Source organism: Oryx dammah, unplaced genomic scaffold, assembly GCF_014754425.2.
Source record: "Oryx dammah isolate SB20612 unplaced genomic scaffold, SCBI_Odam_1.1 HiC_scaffold_4, whole genome shotgun sequence".
In the NCBI taxonomy this organism is placed as follows: domain Eukaryota; kingdom Metazoa; phylum Chordata; class Mammalia; order Artiodactyla; family Bovidae; genus Oryx; species Oryx dammah.
The window spans coordinates 56,549,585-56,574,116 of record NW_024070188.1 but is presented as its reverse complement, the minus strand read 5'-3'; the positions used below and the strand labels follow the sequence as shown (position 1 = coordinate 56,574,116).

Here is a 24,532-nt window from a genome sequence, read left to right as displayed (position 1 = left end):
CCTCTGATCAGGAGGCATGGATACCTGGCATCGCCACTGTCCCTATCCCACTCCTACTGAGCCACTGACTCTCTGTGAACTTCCAAGTCTACCTACCAGGGAACAAAGAAATTTCTGGATTCATCTATTAGTATATACCCTGATAGGCAAAGGGGAATTGAAGGAACTACCTGAGGTCCCTGTGTTAGAAATCTCCCTCGATGCTAACCTCCTGGCTGTGTGGAAGCACATTCTTCTTTGAGGTCCCCCAGGGAAGAAGGACTTCTTCCTCCAGACGGCCTTCGGACTTGAGACTCTACGAAATACAACTCTCGCCCCGGTCTCCAGTCTGGCAGACTGCTTTGTAGATTTGAAATTTGTCAGCCCCCACCATCACCTGAGCTAATTCCTTAAAATAAAGCTCTACATACAGCTGTCGTGTATATATAGCTACATCAATATATCTATATATACAAATGAAGATCCATCCGATTGGGTCTGTTTCCCTGGGGAACCCTGACTCGTCCACCATTCTAACATACAGAGTGCCACCCATTTTCTCTTGGGCTTGCACCTTCTTGTGTCATATTTTCTCTGCCTTCTTCTCTATTAAGAGCATCAGAATATTTCTTTTTTTTCTTCTGATTGGCAAAGCGAACAGTGAACGTGAGTTAAGTAAAACCTTCCGGTCCTCTCTGTCAATGTATCTGCTCTTGGGTGGAGCCCATTGGGACAGATGAGAAGACTGATCCCTAAAAATATGCAGTTCTACTATTTAAAAGATAGCACCACTAGAATCATAATTTGACTGTATATCTTGAGTTACTACTTTATTATTTTCTCCCTTATATTTCCCCTTTTCCTCACCCCCTCCCCATCCAAGTCTTATTCTTCATTCCCTCAGGAGACTATATATGTCAGGGTAGAAAACAGAAGTAAGCTGTAACCTGTAATTCTGGCTTTGGCTATCCAAAGAGCTTAACCTTGAGCTTAATCCAGAGAGCTACACAGAACAAGGGGTGCTCATTCCAACAGTGTCCCAGAGAAGCAGAGGATGAGCAAGGTTTCTCCACTGCGGGCTGGAAAACGGCAATCAAAGACTCATACTCAACTTGCGTGGCACAATTCTGAGTTTAGGGGTGCAGGGTATACAATATTCTAGTAATTGGGGGGGGTGAAACTGTCCACTGATCTAGTAAATGACAGCTGTAATAGCTAATAATATTAAGTGCCTACTATGTGCCAGGCCCTATACTAAGAGTGTTTACATATGTCAGTACTATCATTTTCTCCATTTACTTAAAAAATTATTTGCCCAAAATTGAGCAGCTTATTAAGACAAGGTTCCAGAATCTTTACCTGGAATCCTAACCTAAATGGTCAGACTCCATAGTGCTTACATAATTAACATGTACAAAATAACTGCATAACCAATGCATCTGATAACAATAACACAGTTCAAAAGTATAGATTGGGGCAATTCCATGGTTGTCCAGTGGTTAGGGCTCTGCACTTCCACTCCAGGGTACAAAGGTTCAATCCCTGGTTGGGGAACTAGGATCCCGCAAGCCATGTGTCATAGCAGAAAAAAAAAAAAAAAACCAGATTAGGAAGAATATTGTACAGCTAATTCTGTCCACTGGCTTGTTGACTGCAACAAATTATAACAAAGAATGTTTCTTTAGAATTTCAGTGCCTCTTTGGGTTCTGTTATGTTTACTCCATATTAAAGTAATAACTTGGAAAGCAATATTCCAGAAAGATGTAGTACTCACATGTTTACATCATCTTCATTCAATAACTGCATCACTAGTAGGGTAATATGAAAGGAACCATCACTGCTCATTGCTCTGGCCAGTTGCTCATCTTGTTGTATTATTGCATTTTGCAGGATCTTAATTCCTTTTGTAATCTAATCACATACAGACAAAACAGAGTTTAGGTAAGCAACATTTCCTTACAGCAACATTTAAATTGAGAAGAAAATAAGTAACGACTAAAATGAGAACACTGTCAGGATTCTCAATCAAATCATGCTTGTCTACCTATTCTTAAATATCCTGGAGGGATAACTCGGAAAGTTTAATGGGATGTATAAATGTCTTAAAAATTACACAATGCTTGTCCATCTTAAGAGCATCAAGCCCAACATCCTTCTTTTACAGACTAGATCCCTGACTGAGTGGAAAAACTCAATGGCTATGTATCTTTTCAGAAACTTATCCTTGGAATATACAGTATGACTCACTATCATTATGATCCTTCCTAAAAATAAAAGTTTTATTCTTGCCACAGAAAGGTCAAATCAGCAGACAACATTCCATTTCTGCTGGCAGTAATATTTATTTGTCTCCAAATGAATGTGTCTGAGAACCCATTCTTCATGGCCTTTAAGATTTTTCAGGACAGCAATAATTCAACAGGAATGACCACTGTCATTTCCCTAGACATGTGAGGCGGGGCATAACCATGGTAGAGAGCTGCACAGAACGGTAAACACATTATGTTTAAAAAACTACAGTCTTTATCCAAGCAAAATCCTTGGTCCCTCATCAGCTCACCCCTCTCAACCTACTGAGAACAAAGAGGAATGATGGCTTTTCCCTCCTCTATTTCCAGCTAGAGACAATACTGTGTGTGCTAAGTCACTTCAGTCATGTCCAGTTCTTTGCAGCACTAGGGACTACAGCCCGCCAGGCTCCTCTGTCCATGGGATTCTCCAAGTAAGAATATTGGACAGGGCTGCCATTCCTTTCTCCAGGGGATCTTCCCGCCCGAGGAATCAAACCTGTGTCTCTTAAGTCTCCTGCACTGGCAGGTGAGTTCTTTACCACTAGCACCTCCTGGGAAGCCCAGAGACAATATTGGCCCAATTTCTAAATGGAAAATAGCTTGAATATAAACTAGCAAACCAAGCGATCCCCAGAGAAAAGAGTGCACATAGAAGCCTGGAGGCAGCAGGATTAGAGAGAAAAAGACAAGAGAGGAGACTGGCAATAGTAGCAGAACCCCCAAAAGACAGCAGAGATAAGAAAGAGCTGAATCACGAGCACAGCAAGCTGCTCCCATACAGACAAGCTGTTTCATACTGAACAATCTTTCCATTATCTGCAGACTGTGACTGGGCAAATCATGGGGTGCTGGCCTGGGATCTGACTTCCCACAGATCTTTACAATAAATCCTCTTCACCCAAATAACCTCAGCATGTCTCTATTCCTTGCAACCTGGACAACAGTAACAAGGGAAACAGTATTTTCCTGGTGGGACGATACGCAATAACACCTAAGATTTCCCAAGGTAAGATGTCACTTCGGAGACACCCAACAAAAGAATACTGATAGCCTGGTAGTTCAAATGCTCCTAACATAATAATACACAAAGGTCTTACAGTCAGAGTTTCCTCTACCTCTACATTGATCAAATTAATGATGTCCCCGAGGACATATTTCTTCCTCTCTGTGTCTCACCACAGTTCCGGGTAATACAAATAAACACAACGTTGAAACAACAGTCCCCTTCTTGTGTGGTCACTAGGTTCCAGGCACTAGAGTAAGCACTTTACATCTATTAGTTCACTAAGCCTCCCACCAATCCTGTGAAGAAGGTACTGGTATTGTCTCCATTAAAATAAACTGAAACACAGAAGATTTTTAAAAAAATTTTCAAGATCTTAATCCTACCCACTCCAGTATTCTTGGGCTTTGCTCGTGGCTCAGCTGGTAAAGAATATGCCTGCAATGTGGGAAGTCTGGGTTTGATCCCTGGGTTGGGAAGATCCCCTGGAGAAGGGAACGGCTACCCACTCCAGTATTCTGGCCTAGAGAATTCTACAGACTGTATAGTCCATGGGATCGCAAAGAGTCAGACATGACTGAGTGACTTTCACTTTCAACAGCCACTTTCAATACCCAAAATAGCAAAGGAACTTGAGAAAAAGATAAATTACAATAGATGAGACAAGATGAGGGAAATATCTGGAGGAAAAGATCCAGGAGTGAGAAAGAGGAGGAGGAAAATTGGCCAGAAAATTGTGGAAGAAAAGGTACAAGGAATGTGTTTTTGAGAGGAGACAAGGATAGGGGCAACATGAGGGTACTGACTCAAGTCATGAAACATCAAGGGAAAAAGGACATTTAAAGGAGATTTTGAGGAAGTCTTACTGGATCCTGTGTAATAGAACACATGTGTGTGTGTGTCAGTCACTCAGCCGTGTCCTACTCTTTATATCCCCCTAGACTACAGCCCACGAAGCTCCTCTGTCCATGGGATTCTCAAGGCAAGAATACTGGAGTGACTTGCCATTTCCTTCTCCAGGGGATCTTCCCGACCCAGGGATCGAACCCGGGTCTCCTGCATTGAAGGCAGATTCTTTACCATCTGAGCTTTAGGGAAATCCCAACAGAACACATGGGCTCAAAAAAGCCTTTGGTGTAAGCCCACACTACTCTTTGAGGATTTTACAGGTGAACTTCTGAGAGATTTTTCCAGGAGCAGTGAAGTCCTAGACTGGTTTACAGGAATACTGAAGCAGCTGAAGAAGATCCATGTTCACGTGGCAAGAAGCTAGCCCAGTGCTGGGTAAATCGTGCATGCTCTAGAATGTCAGACTCAGAACAGTATAACTGCATCTTCAAATACTAGCTGGCGCAAATGGTAATTCTGGCTTCAATAATCGTGGAAAAGCGGTTTAGGATGAAAACTTTTTAATACAAAGTGAAGCAAATTAAGGGTGCTGGACTTGTATCAGAAATCCTGGATTTTAATCACAGGTCAGCCTCAGGTGTAACCCCACAGACATCACCTAGTCTCACTGAGTCTTGGTTTCTTTTCAATTGTAAAGCACCGTCAAACTGTCAAGCTGTAAAACTGTGAGGAGGACTAACAAGTGTCAGATTTCAAGGATGACAATGGTGTGGGGGCAGGGGTTGACCTAGTCAGGGTGCTCACAGGTAGGAGAAGTTTGAGCTGAGATTTTGGCATTAACAAAACCAAAAGGAGAGAAAAGAAAACTTCTAGCCAGAGAAAGCTTTCCTGCAGGCAGGCGGAACTGGCAAGTTCAAACAAGGTCAGAGGGGCTGAGGTGGAGAAGGTCAAACATATAGAACCTTCTAGAATATGGTAAAGCCTTTGTCTTTATCCAAGTATCAGTGGGAAGATACTGAAGTACATAAGGATGAAGGTGATGTGTCCAAATTTGGGTATAGAAAATAATCATTATCACCTTCACTTTACACCTCAAGACACTGAAACTACAAAAGTTACAGGGATGTGTTAAAGGTGAACACACAAGCTACAGAAAGGCAGACAAGCTTAAAGAAAGCACTTCACCACATTTGCCTAATAAAAGATCTGCAACACTGCCAATATTATCAAAATCAGGGGTTCTCTACCCCAGGGGACATCTCTCAATGCCTAGAGACATTTTCAATGTCACATCTGGGGTTTGCCATTGCACTTAGTGGGTAGAGTATCTGTATTTTCATAAAAATTTAGTCTTTATTCTAAGCTCAAATACTAATTATATATAAATTTAGGACAATGCTCAAAAATTTCCATCCATTTGTATATTCAGCATTTTAGTGCAATGTCCTATTATTTAGTGCAAAAGTGTTATAGACCATTCATATCTTTGAATTATCCAGTAGCTTATAAAACTGCAAATTAAAATTCATAAAACTTTTGAAGTCTATTTCTCTGAAGTCACACAGTATTTAAATGCAAAATTAACCTCAAACTATGAAAATTCTAAAAGATAAATATACATTACTTGATTAGGTTAACTATGCTTTGATGCCTCAGATTAATTTATATATTCCTTGATATCATCTTTAAAAAATTTTAATGGTTTTTATTCTTAATTACATTCTTAAACAATAAAAAGAAAAAAGGAAACTACTTCAGACTCTTCTCTGTATGCCATTTTTAAAAGTACCAATGTCATTAAAGGCCAAAGGAAACTAATTTTTATAGCCACTGTTTAAAATTCTACAAAGCCATTGAAGCTTATCTGTTATCATAATCCCCAGCCACTGGCAGTACTGAACAATGCACATTTTTTAAGCCTAACATTACAGAGCCATATTTAAATAGGATATTGAAAGAAACTTTAAAAAATAAAAGCTTATTAAAATCTTAAATATTTCATTCATTGAGTAATTTCTTTGTATTTAGAGAATAAAAAAAGATATACAACTGCTAAACCTCACCATGAAGCCATATTCCACATGCCTAAAAGTAAAAGCAACAAGAAATTTCATTTTTTTATGTTAAGCTTTCTAGTTGATTTAAAGCATACATGAGCTCAAAGAAAATGCCTTCAAGTCAGTATGTGAGGGAGAGTGGTTATAGTCTTGCACACAGAAGGACAGTGTCCTTTACCTCATCTTTTGACATTATTTTTGGATTTTGTCCTAAGCTGTTAACATACATCATTTCTAAATTTGCTGCCTCATTAAGGTTTAACAGAATTATCACATCAATTGGCTACCTAACATCTCTTCAAAGATGAATATAGTCATTTTTCTTGCTTGTCTACAGGATGAAAAAAAACTTGAAAATTTGATGATAAAGTGGTAAGTAGAGTAAAAGTAAAAAATCATCTGAAGATAGGAGAATTTTCTATATCTACCAAAGTGTTTAACATGCATGATGACATCATGTATTTTCACAATTACATTTCCCAGAAAGGAACAGAATGTGTAAATCATATTTCATCTTTTCATAAGACCAGTAATTTTCACATTACAAAATGAAATACAGAATTAAATGTAACAAATGCCTTTTAAAACTCCTAAAGAGTATCATATTTTTCCATTGGTATAAGTGTCATCTTACCAAAACATTAATGCATTCTTAATTTCAATTAGCTTCCTTTGCATTTTTCAATGTTGACTTATATTATTACCTCTTATAAGAAAGTAAACAAAACTAATATATGGGCAAATCCACCCAGAACTAATAATTAAGCAATTCTAGTCAGTTAAGAAATATTTAGGATTCACTAAAATACCATTCAATTTCTCGTTAATTTTAAATTAATGTGTAATTGTAGGTAATGGAGAAACACATTCTCATATACATGCAATTAGGATATTTTTATGCATTCTAATTCATTTTCCAAATCTATTTCTTAAAAATATGAAAATCATGACCTTCCAAAACTAAATCATTCCAAATGTCTACTAATGTGTTTAAAAATCAAAGACCCATGTAAGTCTGAATCCTTTTTCCTTTAAAACTAGATGCCAACAAGTAGAGGCCAAAAGTAGAGCAGCTCATTGTCAATGTGCTAGCTTCCAAAAGCTTGTTTGCAGGTCACTTAATTGGAACTTGGAATACAGTCTCCCATTGAAACAATGTTATAAATGCTGCTCCTTTTCCCAGGACTCCCCACAAAAGCCCATAAGCAGTTTCAAAAGAAAATTAACATTAGATACTTTCAAACAAACAAACAAAAAAGGTTCTCATACAGAAGATATTTTGGATCTTCCTCATCTTGTCCTAGTCCCTAATCCTTCTCCCTATATAGGCATTAAGCTTTGTTACCCACAAATCAGTCTCTTGAGAGAAACATTAAATTCTTTGGTTTCCAGGTTATTTGAAACTTGTGTACCCCACTATTACAAGTCATCGAACTCTGGAAAACAAAAGATCACTGAACCTATATTACAGAAAACCAGCATGTGGAACACTGTATCTATTATTTGTAAATTTGTTCTGGCTGGAATTTGGTATGCCGCAAACATCTTCTGCCCTGAAATGACAGTATTTTGTGTGTGTGTGTACCTCTATTCCTGCCAAGCTCTGCTCTAGGTACTGCGAAGGAGCTGTAAAACTGTGAGGAGGACTAACAAGTGTCAGATTTCAAGGATGGCAATGGTGTGGGGGGCAGGGGTTGACCTAGTCAGGGTGCTCACAGGTAGGAGAAGTTTGAGCTGAGATTTTGGCATTAACAAAACCAAAAGGAGAGAAAAGAAAACTTCTAGCCAGAGAAAGCTTTCCTGCAGGCAGGCGGAACTGGCAAGTTCAAACAAGGTCAGAGGGGCTGAGGTGGAGAAGGTCAAACCATATAGAACCTTCTAGAATATGGTAAAGCCTTTGTCTTTATCCAAGTATCAGTGGGAAGATACTGAAGTACACAAGGATGAAGGTGATGTGTCCAAATTTGGGTATAGAAAATAATCATTATCACCTTCACTTTACACCTCAAGACACTGAAACTACAAAAATTAGGTAATGTGACCAACATCCACAGAGGCATTTGTGATCCAGCTGGTATCTGAGCAAGGTTGGTCAGGCTCCAAAGCCTGTACTACACCCACTTTCTACAGAACCTGCCAGCAGCAAAGAGGCAGAAACAAAGGCTACAGTGACTTACAGGGTAAAAACTAAAGATTGCAGATGGTTCTCTTTCATCTCCTCCTCCCATCTTTGTGACCAATCTAAGTGTCAGAAGAAAAGAATCTCTCCACCCTCTTTCCCCTCAGTACCCTTCCCCACCGGCCTTATCCTAGCACATCACCCCACCAGTCTTTACTGGAGGAGGTGGGAAGCAGGCCCAGCGCTGGCAGGAGCTGGGGCAGGCTGGAGGGAATGCAGAGCTGCTGCTCCGACCAGGGGAACCAAGAATAGCTATTTAGAGAAGAGCTTGCCCAGCTTCTATACACACAGATTCTGGAGTAGAACAATTTCTAAGCAAGAAACCAAAATAAGGAAACTGGCATCTCTTCCAATCACAAAATATGTGGGATGTCACTTGGCTTGTTTCACGTGCAGTTTCCTCAGGACCTAACCTGCTCTCCTATAATGCCCGTAGGTACACATGATCCTAAATCTTATAGAAAACCTGTCTGAATAACTTACAAGTATTTTAATATAATCTATAGTTGTCAAAAACATTAAACTTGCCATCGGCTAAACACTTAAGGGCTATTTTACAGTTAACCTACCACTCAGTTCAGTTCAGTTCAGTCGCTCAGTCGTGTCCGACTCTTTGCGACCCCATGAATCGCAGCACAACTGGCCTCCCTGTCCATCACCAACTCCCAGAGTTCACTCAGACTCACATCCTTCGAGTCAGTGATGCCATCCAACCATCTCATCTTCTGTCGTCCCCTTCTCCTCCTGCCCCCAATCCCTCCCAGCATCAGAGTCTTTTCCAATGAGTCAACTCTTTGCATGAGTTGGCCAAAGTACTGGAGTTTCAGCTTTAGCATCATTCCTTCCAAAGAAATCCCAGGGCTGATCTCCTTCAGAATGGACTGGTTGGATCTCCTTGCAGTCCAAGGGACTCTCAAGAGTCTTCTCCAACACCACAGTTCAAAAGCATCAATTCTTCGGCGCTCAGCCTTCTTCACAGTCCAACTCTCACATCCATACATGACCACTGGAAAACCCATAGCCTTGACTAGACGGACCTTAGTCAGAAAAGTAATATCTCTGCTTTTGAATATGCTATCTAGGTTGGTCATAACTTTTCTTCCAAGGAGTGAGCGTCTTTTAATTTCATGGCTGCAGTCACCATCTGCAGTGATTTTGGAGCCCAAGAAAATAAAGTCTGATGCTGTTTCCACTGTTTCCCCATCTATCTCCCATGAAGTGATGGGACCGGATGCCATGATCTTCGTTTTCTGAATGTTGAGCTTTACGCCAACTTTTTCACTCTCCTCTTTCACTTTCATCAAGAGGCTTTTTAGTTCCTCTTCACTTTCTGCCATAAGAGTGATGTCATCTGCATATCTGAGGTTATTGATATTTATCCCAGCAATCTTGATTCCAGCTTGTGTTTCTTCAAGTCCAGCGTTTCTCATGATGTACTCTGCATATAAGTTAAATAAGCAGGGTGACAATATACAGCCTTGACGTACTCCTTTTCCTATTTGGAACCAGTCTGTTGTTCCATATCTAACTGTTGCTTCCTGACCTGCATACAGATTTCTCAAGAGACAGGTCAGGTGGTCTGGTATTCCCATCTCTTGAAGAATTTTCCACAGTTTATTGTGATCCACACAGTCAAAGGCTTTGGCATAATCAATAAAGCAGAAATAGATGTTTTTCTGGAACTCTCTTGCTTTTCCCATGATCCAGAGGATGTTGGCAATTTGATCTCTGGTTCCTCTGCCTTTTCTAAAACCAGCTTGAACATCAGGAAGTTCACGGTTCACATATTGCTGAAGCCTGGCTTGGAGAATTTTGAACCCACCACTACATACCAGTAAAATCAAACTTTGATTCTTTACTGTATCAAACTCTAAAGTTCTGTATTGCTAGGTAATTCCACTTATCTTTCTATGTACCTTTTCTTCCCAAGTGAACTATACCTCACTGACTAGAAGTTTCCTGGAATGCCCCAACAGAATTTGTTCTTTTATACTAATTTCTTTTATTTCAATTTTGCTTGCTTTGAGTTTTAAAAATTCATTAGCATTCTGTAGAAACATTCTAGTTAAATAAAGGGAGAAACAACCTGAAAATATGCCCAGTTAAGAGATCAGAGTTCACAATCAAACAGGAATTCAGATATAGCTCTGAAGTGATTAAAAGGGCCAAGTAAAGAAACAGTCAGACTTCCAAATGAGGTGTTCTTTCCTGCTGCTGCTGCTGCTGCTAAGTCGCTTCAGTCGTGTCCAACTCTGTGTGACCCCATAGACGACAGCTTACAATTCCTATCTCACTCTAAAAGGCTTAGCTACTATAGTTTTCTGTCTCAGTCATATATTAGGGTATCTTACTGTGGGCCAATTGGCTGGTTTCATTTCCTATTATTGATGCCACATTAAATTTTCAGACTTTTAATAGATTTCTACCAAGTTTATTGTACACCATTAAGTTGATAGAACAATGAGTAATTTTTGAAGAAACTATATTGCAATAATCATTACCATAAACTGGATGAAGCAGCAACAAATCCCAGTTTACTTTCCCCACAGAGATTTCAGAATCTTTTTTTTTTTTTTAACCAGCTCTCTGCTTCTAAAACATTCTTTCATTATGATGAATAAAACTTTAGAAAGAACCTTGATATGCTATCTGGCAACATTTTTTTAAGTGGCATTTGTAAAACTGTCATTTAAATATGATTGCTTAAATAATATTTTCCAAAATTATTGTTTAAATATATTCTATAGTCCCTGTATTTTATATTCCCTATGCGTGTGTGTATACTCCATATTTCCTGCCCAGCTAAAATGCCACTGAAGACTCTTAAAAGCTGAAAGTAACAGAGCTTACAAGCATTTAGTGCACCTTAAATATAATTTAGAATAAAATCTAGTAAAAATACTTTAAAAAAAAAAACAGCACCTCTTTGTTGGTGATTGGAATGGATAGGAAATAGTTGGGTTGATAATCTTTTCGCTTTTTTTTCCTCTTCTTTATTTGCTCTTTATTGTTGCATTCATTTTTTTTACTTCTCTCCAAATTTACTTTAGGAACATCAGTGACTAGAGAAAAAAAGTGAAACAATAATATGTCTAATGCATTTAAACAAAGATAATATAACTAGTAAAAAAAAAAAAGCACTATACAACTAGCAATCATTCATAATTGTCATTTTCAAATCTAAAATAGGAATTGGCAAATTCTTCTGTAAAAGACTTCATAATAAATATTTTAGGCCTTGCAGATCATACAGTCTTAACTACCCAAGTCAGCTGTAGACAAAACACAGCTGAATGGGTACAGATGTTTTCCAATAAAACTTTATTTACAAAGCAGATAGTCAGATCTGGCCCATGGGCCATGGTGTACTAACCTCTGATCTGAAGTGTAACTAACAACCATTCTCTTCCCCTTGCCACAATTTTCATGATGCTAGGAAAAATCATTTTTTATCCATCCTGTAATATGTATATTCCTAACTTTTGCAGCAGTGCCACTCAAAGTTCAATTTTTGGCTAATGTCACACTACAAACAATTAGCAAAAACTGAAAGGATGCTTTATAAACTTTCAGAGCAAGTAGGCAAAGTAACTTTGTCTGTTAAATTCTGGCTTCTGTTTTACAGATCTTTTCTTTAATGTTTTTTTCTAATAATTAATGTTTTATTATATATTTCACAAAAGTATCAGCCAGCAACAGATAAGAAACTAAAGAAAAAAAAATAGTCCTTGACCATACCTAACTTGAAAAACACTTAGCGTGCTTTTTTAAAGTCATCTTCAAAAGACATCTCTAACAACCAACAATTCTTATTATGAAACTATACTCCTAGAAGTAATTTTCAAATCAGTGTGAAATGATTATTTTTTCTTTAACAGATTCTATCAGGGGCTTCCACATGCATGGAAAACTACCATTAATTTATATTTCAGGTTGTGTCTTCTTGAACAGTAGAGTACCTCATAGGGACTTTGTAAACTGCAAACATAACTATATCTTCGGAGGTATAATTTTGCAGAGGAGGAAGTACTTTGCCTTAGATTCAGTCTTATCAAGTTGGTTTCATCTTTGAGATCAGCCCTAACAAACCATAGTGACCAAGAGCACAAGATCTGTGATATCTAACTAAACTCCTTATTTTACATATAATGAACAGAAGAGAAAAAAAAAGTTTTAAAAACAGCTCAGTGTCACAGAGTCAAACCTGCTATCCGGACCTTTCAAAGCTCTCCTTCTAGCATAATTTCCACTGGAACAAATTGCTTTCCTCTTGTGGTTCTAGATAAGTAGTTACTACTATGAACAAAATCAAAGAGCAGAAGAAACTGTCCTTATTCTGTTTTTCTTTGAAATGTTAATAGTAAATAATTTTAAATGAATGTTGCAAATAATATTTTAACGCGAACTTCTAAGAAAAATAGTAGAAAATGTTTAAAATTTTAAAATTAAGCATTTGTGGGAACAGACATGCTTTCTTTCTAGGATCAACATATCTGTGAACCCTAGGAGACATAGAAGATGGGTCAATTATGAACTAGGTGATCTGGGTAATAAGTCTGACTGTATTGTTACAGGTTAAGATAGAATTCACTGGTCTGTTTGTGCATCCATTTCTCTATTACACTTCTCAACAATACGCACAATGATTAATATGGTTAAAATGACATACCTTCACAGATAATACAAATTTGAAATATAAATTAGCTTCTTTCATACATGCAAGCTTGTCAGAACTTTTATAAAAGATTGACAGCGCTCTCATCCTCACTGTCTTGTGTGTGTATGCTCAGTCATGTCCAGCTCTTTGCAGCCTCCCAGGCTCCTCTGTCCATGAGATTTCCCAAGCAAGAATACTGGAGTGGGTTGCCATTTCCTCCTCTGGGGAACGCAGGAATCAAACCTGTGTCCCGTGTCTCCTGCAATGGCAGGCAGATTCTTTACCACTAGCACCACCTGTCAAGTATGAGCAGTATCTGAATTGCCTCATGTGATGCCCCTGGGTTTTACTTCCATGCAGCTTTTTTCATTTGGAAAATCAAATATGTTGAGCTGCTTGTAATTTCAGATACATATAAGAAACAGTCCTTACTTTGTAGTAACATGAACTAAACAAACTTTAAACAGAAGCCACAATATAATATGCTAATGAAGTACCACATATTTTAAATCTATTTCTAAATACATTCCAAGCCCACCTCCATCTGCTGTTAGTAAACTGGTACTCAGGAAAAGGAAACCAATTTTAATATAATCTGTGATCTGGAATAACAGAGCCAACTGCTATTACCTCTGTACTAATTAAGATATTTTATATAGAAACTGGGCTTCTGAGGTGACGCAGTTGGTAAAGAATCTGCCTACCAATGCAGGAGACACAAGAGATGCAGAAATTAAATAAAGAACGGTGGCCAAACTAATAATCCAGTTGATGTTAGAACCTTTAGTTCATCTCAAAATTAACACAGTAGAAAGAGAATCCGGAACCTATAGTCTATCTTTTCTTTTTTCAAACTGCAAGTATCAACCCATTAGTGGGTTATGAAATCACCAGAGAAGATAATTTTTAAAAGTACTTTTTAATAACCAGAATGGACAGATTGGAATGGAAAGGAAAGCAAAACAAAATAACAGAATGGTAAACAGTACACTGCTTCTGGTATATGTAAGTATTACTTCATGAAATTTCAGTTTTTTACATATATATGTATACTGGGTGGCATTGCAAAATCTATTTCTTACTTTGAACATAAGACATACTTTTGCTGTATTTTACTCAATATAAACAGTACTAAGCAGAAGAACAGACCACTGAAGTCTTCAGTATTTTAAGTTGTTTTATAGCTTACCTGTTTAAAACTAGAGTCCTCCTGTCTGTAACTACTTATTTTTGCCATTTCAAATGTTCCATAAGTCCATTTTGCAGATATTCAGAGAAGGAAAATCAGAATCTCTGAAGGTAATAGTTACAATTTATAATAGTTCTAACAATTCTGGTATCATGAGAATGATACAGCAGAAAGCCCCCAGTTCAGAATACAACCTCTTGGTAAAAATAAAGAAGTGAAGTGAAGTGAAGTCGCTCAGTCGTGTCTGACTCTTTGCGACCCCATGGACTGTAGCCTATCAGGCTCCTCTGTCCATGGGGTTTTCCAGGCAAGAGTGCTGGAGTGGGTTGCCATTTCCTTCTCCAGGGGATCTTCCCGACCCAGGAATCGAACCAGGCTCTCCCGCATTGCAGGTAGACGCTTTACCATCTGAGCCAATAAAGAAGTACATCGTTTTTCTAAATTCCCTTTGCTTCCTTTTTATCAATAACTATCAAGCTTTCCTTTGAACTGGATTATCTAAATTTTTTTTTGTTTAGACCTCACAGACAGGGTAAAGTTTAAAATAATCTGGTGTGAGCTGGACAAATAAAGGGGGGAAATAATCCTGTATTTATTGTTATAGTACAGCTTAATTTACACTTGTCATAGTATGCTTGTGTTTTTCTATTTCAGTGAGTCCTGCTGATTTATGGTCAACTTGCCAGACACTTGTTTGCATATCTTCTATGCCTTTCATTAGCAGATTTATTTGTATGGCCAGGGTATAAAATCCCTTTTTCCTTACTGAACTTCATTTTACTTATAACTTTTAAATCATAATCTAAGTTCCAAAATATAATTTACTATTACCTTTTTATTTTCCTTAGGTCAGGAAGATCCCCTGGAGCAGGGAATGACCACTCCAGTATTCTTGACTCCATGGACAGAGAAACTCCATGGACAGAGAAACCTGGTGGGCTACAGTCCATGGGGTCACAAAGAGTCTGACATAACTGAGTGAGTAACACTTTTATTTAATTCATAGGAAAATACAATGAGCAAAGTATTCAAGTCACATCAAGTTTACAATAAAAACATTAAAGATCAAAGACAACAGAAGCAAAATGTAGAAAGCTTTGGCCATGTGCCCTGAATCTTTCTCTGGATTATTTAGAATAACTTCTACTGTTCAGCAGAAAAACAAATATTAGTTGTACTAAAGCTTGTAAACCCATCCCATAAATTTAATTTATTATACTTGTTAATTTTCATAATGATTTCAGTAGCCATTTTAATGTGCTCTAATGAATCTGGTCTTGTTGACAAAGGCTGTAACTCATCCATGCATTGACTTTTTTTACCTAAAGCACCACGTGTGTCATTTTAATGTAAATTATCTAATTTTCTTAAAGGCTTTTTAATTCTCTCAAAAAACTACAAGGAAATGAATTATGAGAGAAATTAATGTAATGTAGTCCATCTGTTATTGTTGGTTGACTGTTTGTACACTTGCTGTTAGCCAAAAGACTGAGTGAATTCAATTTTGCTTTTATATTCTTTTTCTTGTTTTCTTACTACTTATGCCATCAAATCTCTGAAGTATCCACTTAAAATCTAAGTATACAACATAGACTATTACTTTCTACATTTCACAGAATTACTCTGAATAAGGAGAAGGAAATAGCAACCCACTCCAGTACTCTTTGCCTGGAAAATCCCATGGACAGAGGAGCCTGGCGGGCCATGATCCATGGGGTCACAGAGTCAGACACAACTGGAGTGACTAAGCACTCTGAATAATCTTCAGCAAATTACTAAAACTTTCTAAAGAAATAATTTACCCCTCTAATTTTCTGTGAGAATTAAGCAAAGAAATGTAAAGCATTTAGTGATGGGCTAGAAGCACTCAATGGTATTATTATAAAATACTGCTTTCAAGGGACATATTCTTAAATACTTATTTTGGCAAAAAATTTTGGTAAGATTAAATTAATAAAAATTTATGGAGATAAGTGCTTTGCCACACACAATTGGAAGGACTTTACATTATTAATAAGTTAGTTGAATCCTGTCAACAATCTTATGAGACAGCTACCATTTTATACCAATTTTTGAGATAGTGAAAGTGAGCCCAGACACCTGCTCAAAGCACACAACAGGAAAGTGTAGGAGTAAATTCTGTCCCTTGACAGTCTGACTCCACAGCCCTCACTTGTAACTGCCTCAGTTTAACACCATTAGTAAAATCTTGGTGGATAACATCAAAGAAAAATGAGTTTCTCTAGCTCCCTGTTTACTGAATCGATGAAGCACACATCTTTAAAATCAAGTTTCTAACCACAATTCAAAATTTTAATCATATTTTTTCATGAAAAGAATCAAGAGTTCATAAAATTTGAAGATGAGAAAAAGGAATAAAGAAAAAAAAATTGTTCAGAAACCTACTATCTTAACACAATCACTAGGAATTTTGGTGACGATCACCTAAAGTATTTACATAATTGTAAACTAACATTACATATATTTCCCCCCTAATTTTTCACTTTGCATTTTACATAGGAAATATTCCCTACTATACAGTTTTCAGAAATACTTTCATAATATGCAATTCGATACTACGTGGGCTTCCCTGGTGGCCCTAAAGAGCCCACCTGCCAAGGCAGCAGGCCATGGGTAAGAACCGCGGGTTCCACCCCTGGGTCAGGACGATCCCCTGAAGAAGGGCATGGGAATCCATTCCAGTATTCTTGCCTGGAGAATCCCATGGACAGAGAAGCCTGAGGGGCTACAGTCCATACGGTTGCAAAGAGTTGCACACAACTGAAGTGACTTAGAAATGTTCCCCATTACATAGTTTCTAGAAATATTTGCATAATATATAATTCAATACTATGTAACCTAAAGGCACTGGTATAGCTTATTCAGCCAGAGTCAAATGGACATTTGGGTTTTCAGGCAATATTTTTACTACTTAAAAACACTGTGACACATGTTTATAAATAAAACTTCTTCCCACAAGTAAGACTATGTCCTTACACTAGGAATTCCATGAGCGACGCCACCCCACATATGAACATTGCTTAAGATCCCAATAAACCCTGTTCTAAAAGGACTACTACAACAATACACTGTCAGAAGCCACAAAGATAAAACCTTAAAATCACAGAGTATTATTTTTGAGTGATATTCCCAATCTGATAAGTTACAATCATATTTTAATGTACATCCTTTGATACTTATGAAGTTGAATAATTTTCCATATATTTATTTACTAACTGAGCTTTATCTTTTATATCCTTTGCCAGGCACCAATCATTTTTTCTTATTTGGGATAAATATTTGCCTTAAGTCCTTTAATAATAAAATTTGGAATAAATATTACAGACATCTCCAATAAATTAGAGAAATACAGGACACAATTTACAATTTTTTAAAAACTGACCCAAGACAATCACTTGCTAGACCAAGTACTAAGATTCAATCTTTATTTGACATACATTTTTCTGTTAAAATTTTTTTTCAAGTAAATGAGGTTTTAATCAACCCTTTAAAATACTTAACATTGAAGTATTTTTAATATACAACCTAATAGTATTAGAACACCCAGGGCTGATCTCCTTTAGGATGGACTGTTGGATCTCCTTGCAGTCCAAGGGACTCTCAAGAGTCTTCTCCAACACCACAGTTCAAAAGCATCAATTCTTCGGTGCTCAGCTTTCTTCACAGTCCAACTCTCACATCCATACATGACTACTGGAAAAACCATAGCCTTGACTAGACGGACCTTTGTGGCAAAGTGACGTCTCTGCTTTTCAATATGCTATCTAGATTGGTCATAACTTTCCTTCCAAGGAGTAAGCATCTTTTAATTTCATGGCTGCAATCACCATCTACAGTGATTTTGGAGCCCAAGAAAATAAAGTCTGACACTGTTTCCACTGTTTCCCCATCTATTTCCCATGAAGTGATGGGACCGGATGCCATGATCTTCGTTTTCTGAATGTTGAGGTTTACGTCAACTTTTTCACTCTCCTCTATCACTTTCATCAAGAGGCTTTTTAGTTCCTCTTCACTTTCTGCCATAAGGGTGGTGTCATCTGCATATCTGAGGTTATTGATATTTCTCCTGGCAATCTTGATTCCAGCTTGTGCTTCCTTCAGCCCAGAGTTTCTCACGATGTACTCTGCATGTAAGTTAAATAAGCAGTGTGACAATATACAGCCTTGACATACTCCTTTTCCTATTTGGAACCAGTCTGTTGTTCCATGTCCAGTTCTAACTGTTGCTTCCTGACCTGCATATAGGTTTCTCAAAGGAGATCAGCCCTGGGTGTTCTTTCGAAGGAATGATGCTAAAGCTGAAACTCCAATACTTAGGCCACCTCATGCGAAGAGTTGACTCACTGGAAAAGACTCTGATGTTGGGAGGGATTGGAGGCAGGAGGAAAAGGGGATAACACAGGATGAGATGGCTGGATGGCATCACCGACTCAATGGACGTGAGTTTGAGTGAACTCCGGGAGTTGGTGATGGACAGGGAAGCCTAGCGTGCTGCTGTTCATGGGGTTGCAAAGAGTTGGACACGACTGAGCAACTGAACTGAACTGAATAAGTACATAATATGGTGATTTCTAGTATCTCTAAAATCTGCAATAATTACAAAGCTAGACTTAGAATTCAGTGAGGTAAAATAAGGATTATGATCATTTCAATGAGGAGAACTGAATGCCCCCTTTAGGATAGATGCATGACTGAAAGAAAGAAAACTCACTGAACTACTCTGTTTTGAACCTTGATTTAAGTTAAGATTAACTTAACCTTATCATTTAACTTAACCTTAGGTTCATAGTTAAGGATTACGATCATCTTGAGAGTTGTTACCGTTGTTGTTTAGTCACTAAACTGTGTCCGTCTCTTTGGCAACCCCACAGACTGTGGCCCACCAGACTCCTCTGTCCATGGGATTTTCCAGGCAAGATTACTGAAGTGGGCTGCCATTTACTTCTCCAGGGGATCTTCCCAACCCAGGGATTGAATTCACACCTCCTGCACTGGCAGGTGGATTCTATACTATGGAGCCAAACAATTATTAATTAACAACCCAAACTCAAAAACACAACAATACTTAAGGTAAAATAATTTATTAAGAAAAAATATATATATCACTAAATTTACTGTTCATTGCTTCTAAACACATATTTATTTAATAAAGTACTTACTTTCACTATCTTCTTTAATATCTACGGTAGCAAATGGCAAATCTACCAGAAAATCCATGGTGTTGGCTTCAAATTCTTCTGACATTTTTTCTTTGCTTGAAACACTTTCACATTCATTGGAATTCACCCCTATAACATCACAAAAAGAAAACTGTATTATTTTTATTTACTTTTTGATTCATATCCTAAGCTAAAGCAATTCAACTAACTGAACTCAATATAAATTAACATCTGTTAAGAAATGGTAAAATTGGTATTCAAATATACTGTAAGCTACTTATTTAGTTATACCATATTCTACATTTCTATAAATCTATTTTTATGTTAAACCGCTTTAATAATTTCGTGAAGCACAGTACTCAACTCAGGGTTAAAGTTGAGTTAATCAACAAACCTCAAGATCCTTTGTAAGACACATTTTCTTAACTCCAAAACTACATTTTTCACATAATTTTTGAACACAAGCTACCAAGATTCTGGCAATCTCTTCATGTTTATTTGTTAACAACATCAATTATGTGTTCTCATCTATACAAACTCTGACTTTTATTTTTCCTTCAGAAAAGATTAAAAAAATTTTTTATTCCATTATCATATTAACATGGGAAATTCAAATATTAAAATTCACACATTAAAAATACATAGCTCTAAATATGCTTTTCTAGAAATTCAACGGTTAAAAGCAAAAAAGATCTTATAGTTTCCCTGACAGCTCTTCCAAAGACATGTACTAATACTAGAGTGACATTTCACACTTGGTCCTTGTTTTTTTGTTTTCTTATAATGGGTAGAACAATTATATGCCTCAGGAGGAGGTTAAGGGAAAGAGGGTGTCTGTTTAAACTGATAAAGTCAATTGCTAAATTTATCAGCTGGTGGTCTCCCCATACCATTATCCTCCATGCTTTTAGACACAAATGTTGTTTGAACCAGAACTGAACAAAATCCTGGGATACTTACATAATTTTTATTCTTTATATTGACTAATGATTAATTTACCATTGAAGATATTAAAGAAGTCACTTATTTCATTCTGTTATAACCCTCTATTTTCATATATCAGACCTTTAAAAACACATTCCATTAAGAATATGGCTTACAATACTCAAGATAATAAATATTCATGATAAGTTATAGTTAACATAAGCCAAAAAAACTAAATTTTTATTGTAATTTTAGTAATCTTTAATATTATTTACAGACACACACTCTACACACAGGTGTACACACACATACCTATTTTGTAGATAAAGCAAAAAAAGACAGCTAAAACCGTTTTATTGCTGATTTTTTTTATATCAACTAGTCATGTTCAACACCAAAATCAAAAAAATTAATAGTATGTTCAATAATGCGATTTATTTATATTACAGTTCAAACCTTATTAAGCTTGAGTGCCTGGCATGCAGCTGTTCAACAAGTGTTAGTTTACCATGAATCTATTCATAGCTATTGAAATATGTGAGAACAAGTAAATGTTTCCTTTCTATTTTTACACTTGTGTTGAAAAATACACAGCTTATGTTTAAACAAAAGTTTTAATAAATCTATACATAGCTATATTTGGGGCAAATGAACCTACATAGAAAAGATCATCACTGATCACTTAGCTTACACAACACTGTAAATAAAATGTTTAAAAGATTTTTAAATTTTTTAAAAAATAAATAAAATTCTTGAATGCAATGGTGTGTCAAAATCAACAAGAGTCTAGACACACTTGACTTGAAACACAAAATTTTTTCTATTAAATTAACAAATAGCTGAAAACCTTCAACATTCAGAAAACGAAGATCATGGCATCCGGTCCCATCACTTCATGGGAAATAGATGGGGAAACAATGGAAACAGTGTCAGACTTTATTTTGGGGGGCTCCAAATCACAGCAGATGACGATTGCAGCCATGAAATTAAAAGACGCTTACTCCTTGGAAGAAAAGTTATGAGCAACCTAAATAGCATATTCAAAAGCAGAGACATTACTTTGCTGCAGAGACATTACTTTTCCGACTAAGGTCCGTCTAGTCAAGGCTATGGTTTTTCCAGTAGTCATGTATAGATGTGAGAGTTGGACTGTGAAGAAGGCTGAGCGCCGAAGAATTGATGCTTTTAAACTGTGGTGTTGGAGAAGACTCTTGAGAGTCCCTTGGACTGCAAGGAGATCCAACCAGTCCATTTTGATCTCTCAGGAGATCAACCCTGAGATTTCTTTGGAAGGAATGATGCTAAAGCTGAAACTCCAGTACTTTGGCCAACTCATGCGAAGAGTTGACTCACTGGAAAAGACTCTGATGCTGGGAGGGATTGGGGGCAGGAGGAGAAGGGGACGACAGAGGATGAGATGGCTGGATAGCATCACTGACCCACTGGAGATGAATCTGAGTGAACTCTGGGAGTTGGTGATGGACAGGGAGGCCAGGCGTGCTGCGATTCATGGGATCGCAAAGAGTCAGACACGACTGAGCGACTGAACTGAACTGAACTGAGATATGAATTATTAACAGGTTTTCCTGGTGGTTCAGACTTGGTAAAGAATCTGCCCATATTATGGAAGACCTGAGTTCCATCCCTAGGTTGGTAAGATTCCCTAGAGAAGGAAATGGCAACCCACTCCAGTATTCTTCCCTGGAAAATCCCATACACAGAGGAGCCTGGTGGCCTACAGTCCATGGTGTCGCATGAATTATTAACTCAAAAATAAGAGAATACCACTTCCAAGTAGCTCTTGGAACTCCATGTTCTACGTCATCCTATAGAATAATGTTTCTCAACAGGGCTCAAATCTAAAACACTTCTTCCAGTTCTCTAAGCTCCAGTGTTTCAGCAAAGGCTGGCAGACATGAATTAAACACATCCACATCCAACCCCATCACTTCATGGCAAACAGAAGGGGGAAAATGGAAACAGTGACAGACTTTATTTTCTTGGGCTCCAAAATCACTGCGGAAGGTGGCCGCAGCCATGAAAATTAGAAGACGATTGCTCCTTGGAAGGAAAGCTATGACAAACCTAGAGAGATAACATTTTGTCAACAAAAGACACTATAGTCAAAGTTATTATTTTTCCAGTAATCACGTACATATGTGAGAGCTGTTAAGAAGGCTGAGTGCCAAAGAATTGCTGCTTTTGAACTGTGGTGCTAGAGAAGACTTTTAAGAGTCCCTTGGACAGGAAGGAGATCCAACCAGTCCATGCTAAAGGAAATCAACCCTGAATATTCATTGGAAGGACTGATGCTGAAGCTGAAGCTCCAATACTTTGACACCTGATGCAAAGAGCCAACTCACTGAAAAAGACCCTGATGCTGAGAAAGACTGAAGGGAGGAAGAGAAGGGGGCGACAGAGGATGAGATGTTTGGATGACATCACTGACTCAATGAACATGAGTCTGAGCAAACTCCAGGAGATAGTTGAAAGACAGGGAAGCCTGGCGTGCTGCAGTCCATGGGGTCACAAATAGTCAGACACACCCAAGCAAGCCTCTGAACAACAATCATAATGACATTTTCTTTTACAGAAGTACATATTTTTGTTTTGGAAAAACTGCCTTAAAATAACCAACCTTTGGACTTTCCTGCTGGTACAGTTTGGGGTAAGAATCTGCCTGCCAATGCAGGGGGCATGGGTTTGATCCCTGGTCCAGGAAGATTCCACACGCCTCAGGGCAACTAAATTCAACTCATGTGCCACAAGCAACGATGCCCAAGCACCAGGACCATTGAGCTGGAGCTCTAGAACCTGCTAGCAGCAACTACCGAGCCTGTATTCTCTAGGACCTGTGAGCCACAACTACTGAGCCTGTGCGCTGTAACTACTAAAGCCCGGGTATCCACAGCCTGTGCTAAACAAAAAGAGAAGCTACTGCAAAGAGAAGCATGTGTACCACAGTGAAGAGGAGCCCCGGCTCTCTGCAATTAAAGAAAGTCTGTGTGCCACAAGAGATCCAGCTTAGCCAGAAATAAATATATACAATAATAACCAACCTTGAAATAAAGGACTTAAACTATAAAGTGATCACTGTATTTAAAATTTGGTTTAACAAGAGTAATGTTGCTAAGTGAATTAAAACCGTAAAGATAAGGTGAGGGGGATTTCCCTGCAGTTCAGTGGCTAAGACTCTGAGATGTCAACGTAGGGGTAAGGGTTCGATCCCTAGTATGGGAGCTAGGATCCCATAAGCTGAATGGCGTGGCCAAAAACAAAAGAGGTAAGACTGGTTAACCACTACTAGCAGTAACAACAATATCTAACATTTGAGCAAGTGTCTATGCCAGGCATTGCTGAAAGCACTTTACAGAAGATGGTAACTCCCTTAGTTTAATATTACCCTGTAATCAGGGTAATATTAAACTCTTTTCACAGACTAGCCAATTAAGCAACTTGCCTCAGGTTACAGGTCTTGAGGCTAGACTCTGAATCCAGTTACTCAACCACCAAAACCTGCCAGCAACAGCACTGCTGGAAAGTTCACATACACAGTTTATATTATAATATACACATTTTATATAATATAATATGCCCAGATATCTGCCTGGTATCTGTTCTGGTTAAGAAGAGCATTTTCATTTTAAAGAGCAGATATAAGAATGCATATGCACTTGTACTATGTGTACAATTATAGACAAAAAGGCTGACACAGTTGTATTCAATACATTTCCTGCTATTCAAATGTTTCAAATAGAGTCATTAGTTTTCAAAGAAAACAATTAATGCATATGTTTAAAATACATTATAAAATTGTACATGAAGTATACACTAATATTCAAATACATGTGTACTTCCACAAATGACTTCATCAAAGACAGACCAATAGAAGAAAAAAAGAATAGTCTGCCCTTCCTCACACAGATTATAAGTTTCCTATCTGGATAACAAAGCACAACTTTATTAAGCAAAATTCTCTTCTTCTCACTCTGCTAGGTAGGTATATTCCCCAAGAAGGTATATCCAATATTCCTGCCTGGGAAATCCCATGGACAGAAGGAGCCTGTTGGACTATACAGTTTATGGGGTCACAAAACAGTCAACAGAGCTTAGGAACTAAACAATAGATATATAGTTGGTATAGTTCCCAAGAATCAGTGGAAAGGGTCAGTTCCATCATCCATGCCAGTTCTGGCCTAGCTACTAAAAACAGAAACATCTTA

At 37.7% G+C, this 24,532-nt stretch overlaps 1 protein-coding gene across 2 annotated transcripts in view; it reads right to left on the bottom strand.

Annotated features, from left to right (window-relative positions):
* AKAP7 (A-kinase anchoring protein 7) overlaps positions 1–24,532 on the bottom strand; it is a 130,457-nt gene that overhangs the window by 104,402 nt on the left and 1,523 nt on the right. For both annotated transcript variants that reach the window (XM_040239223.1, XM_040239222.1), the window contains exons 2-4: positions 19,386–19,514; positions 11,282–11,421; positions 1,755–1,891 (exon numbers count right to left, since the gene is read on the bottom strand). In XM_040239223.1, coding sequence (XP_040095157.1) covers positions 1,755–1,891; positions 11,282–11,421; positions 19,386–19,514 — 406 coding nt within the window. The remainder of the gene's footprint in view (positions 1–1,754; positions 1,892–11,281; positions 11,422–19,385; positions 19,515–24,532) is intronic.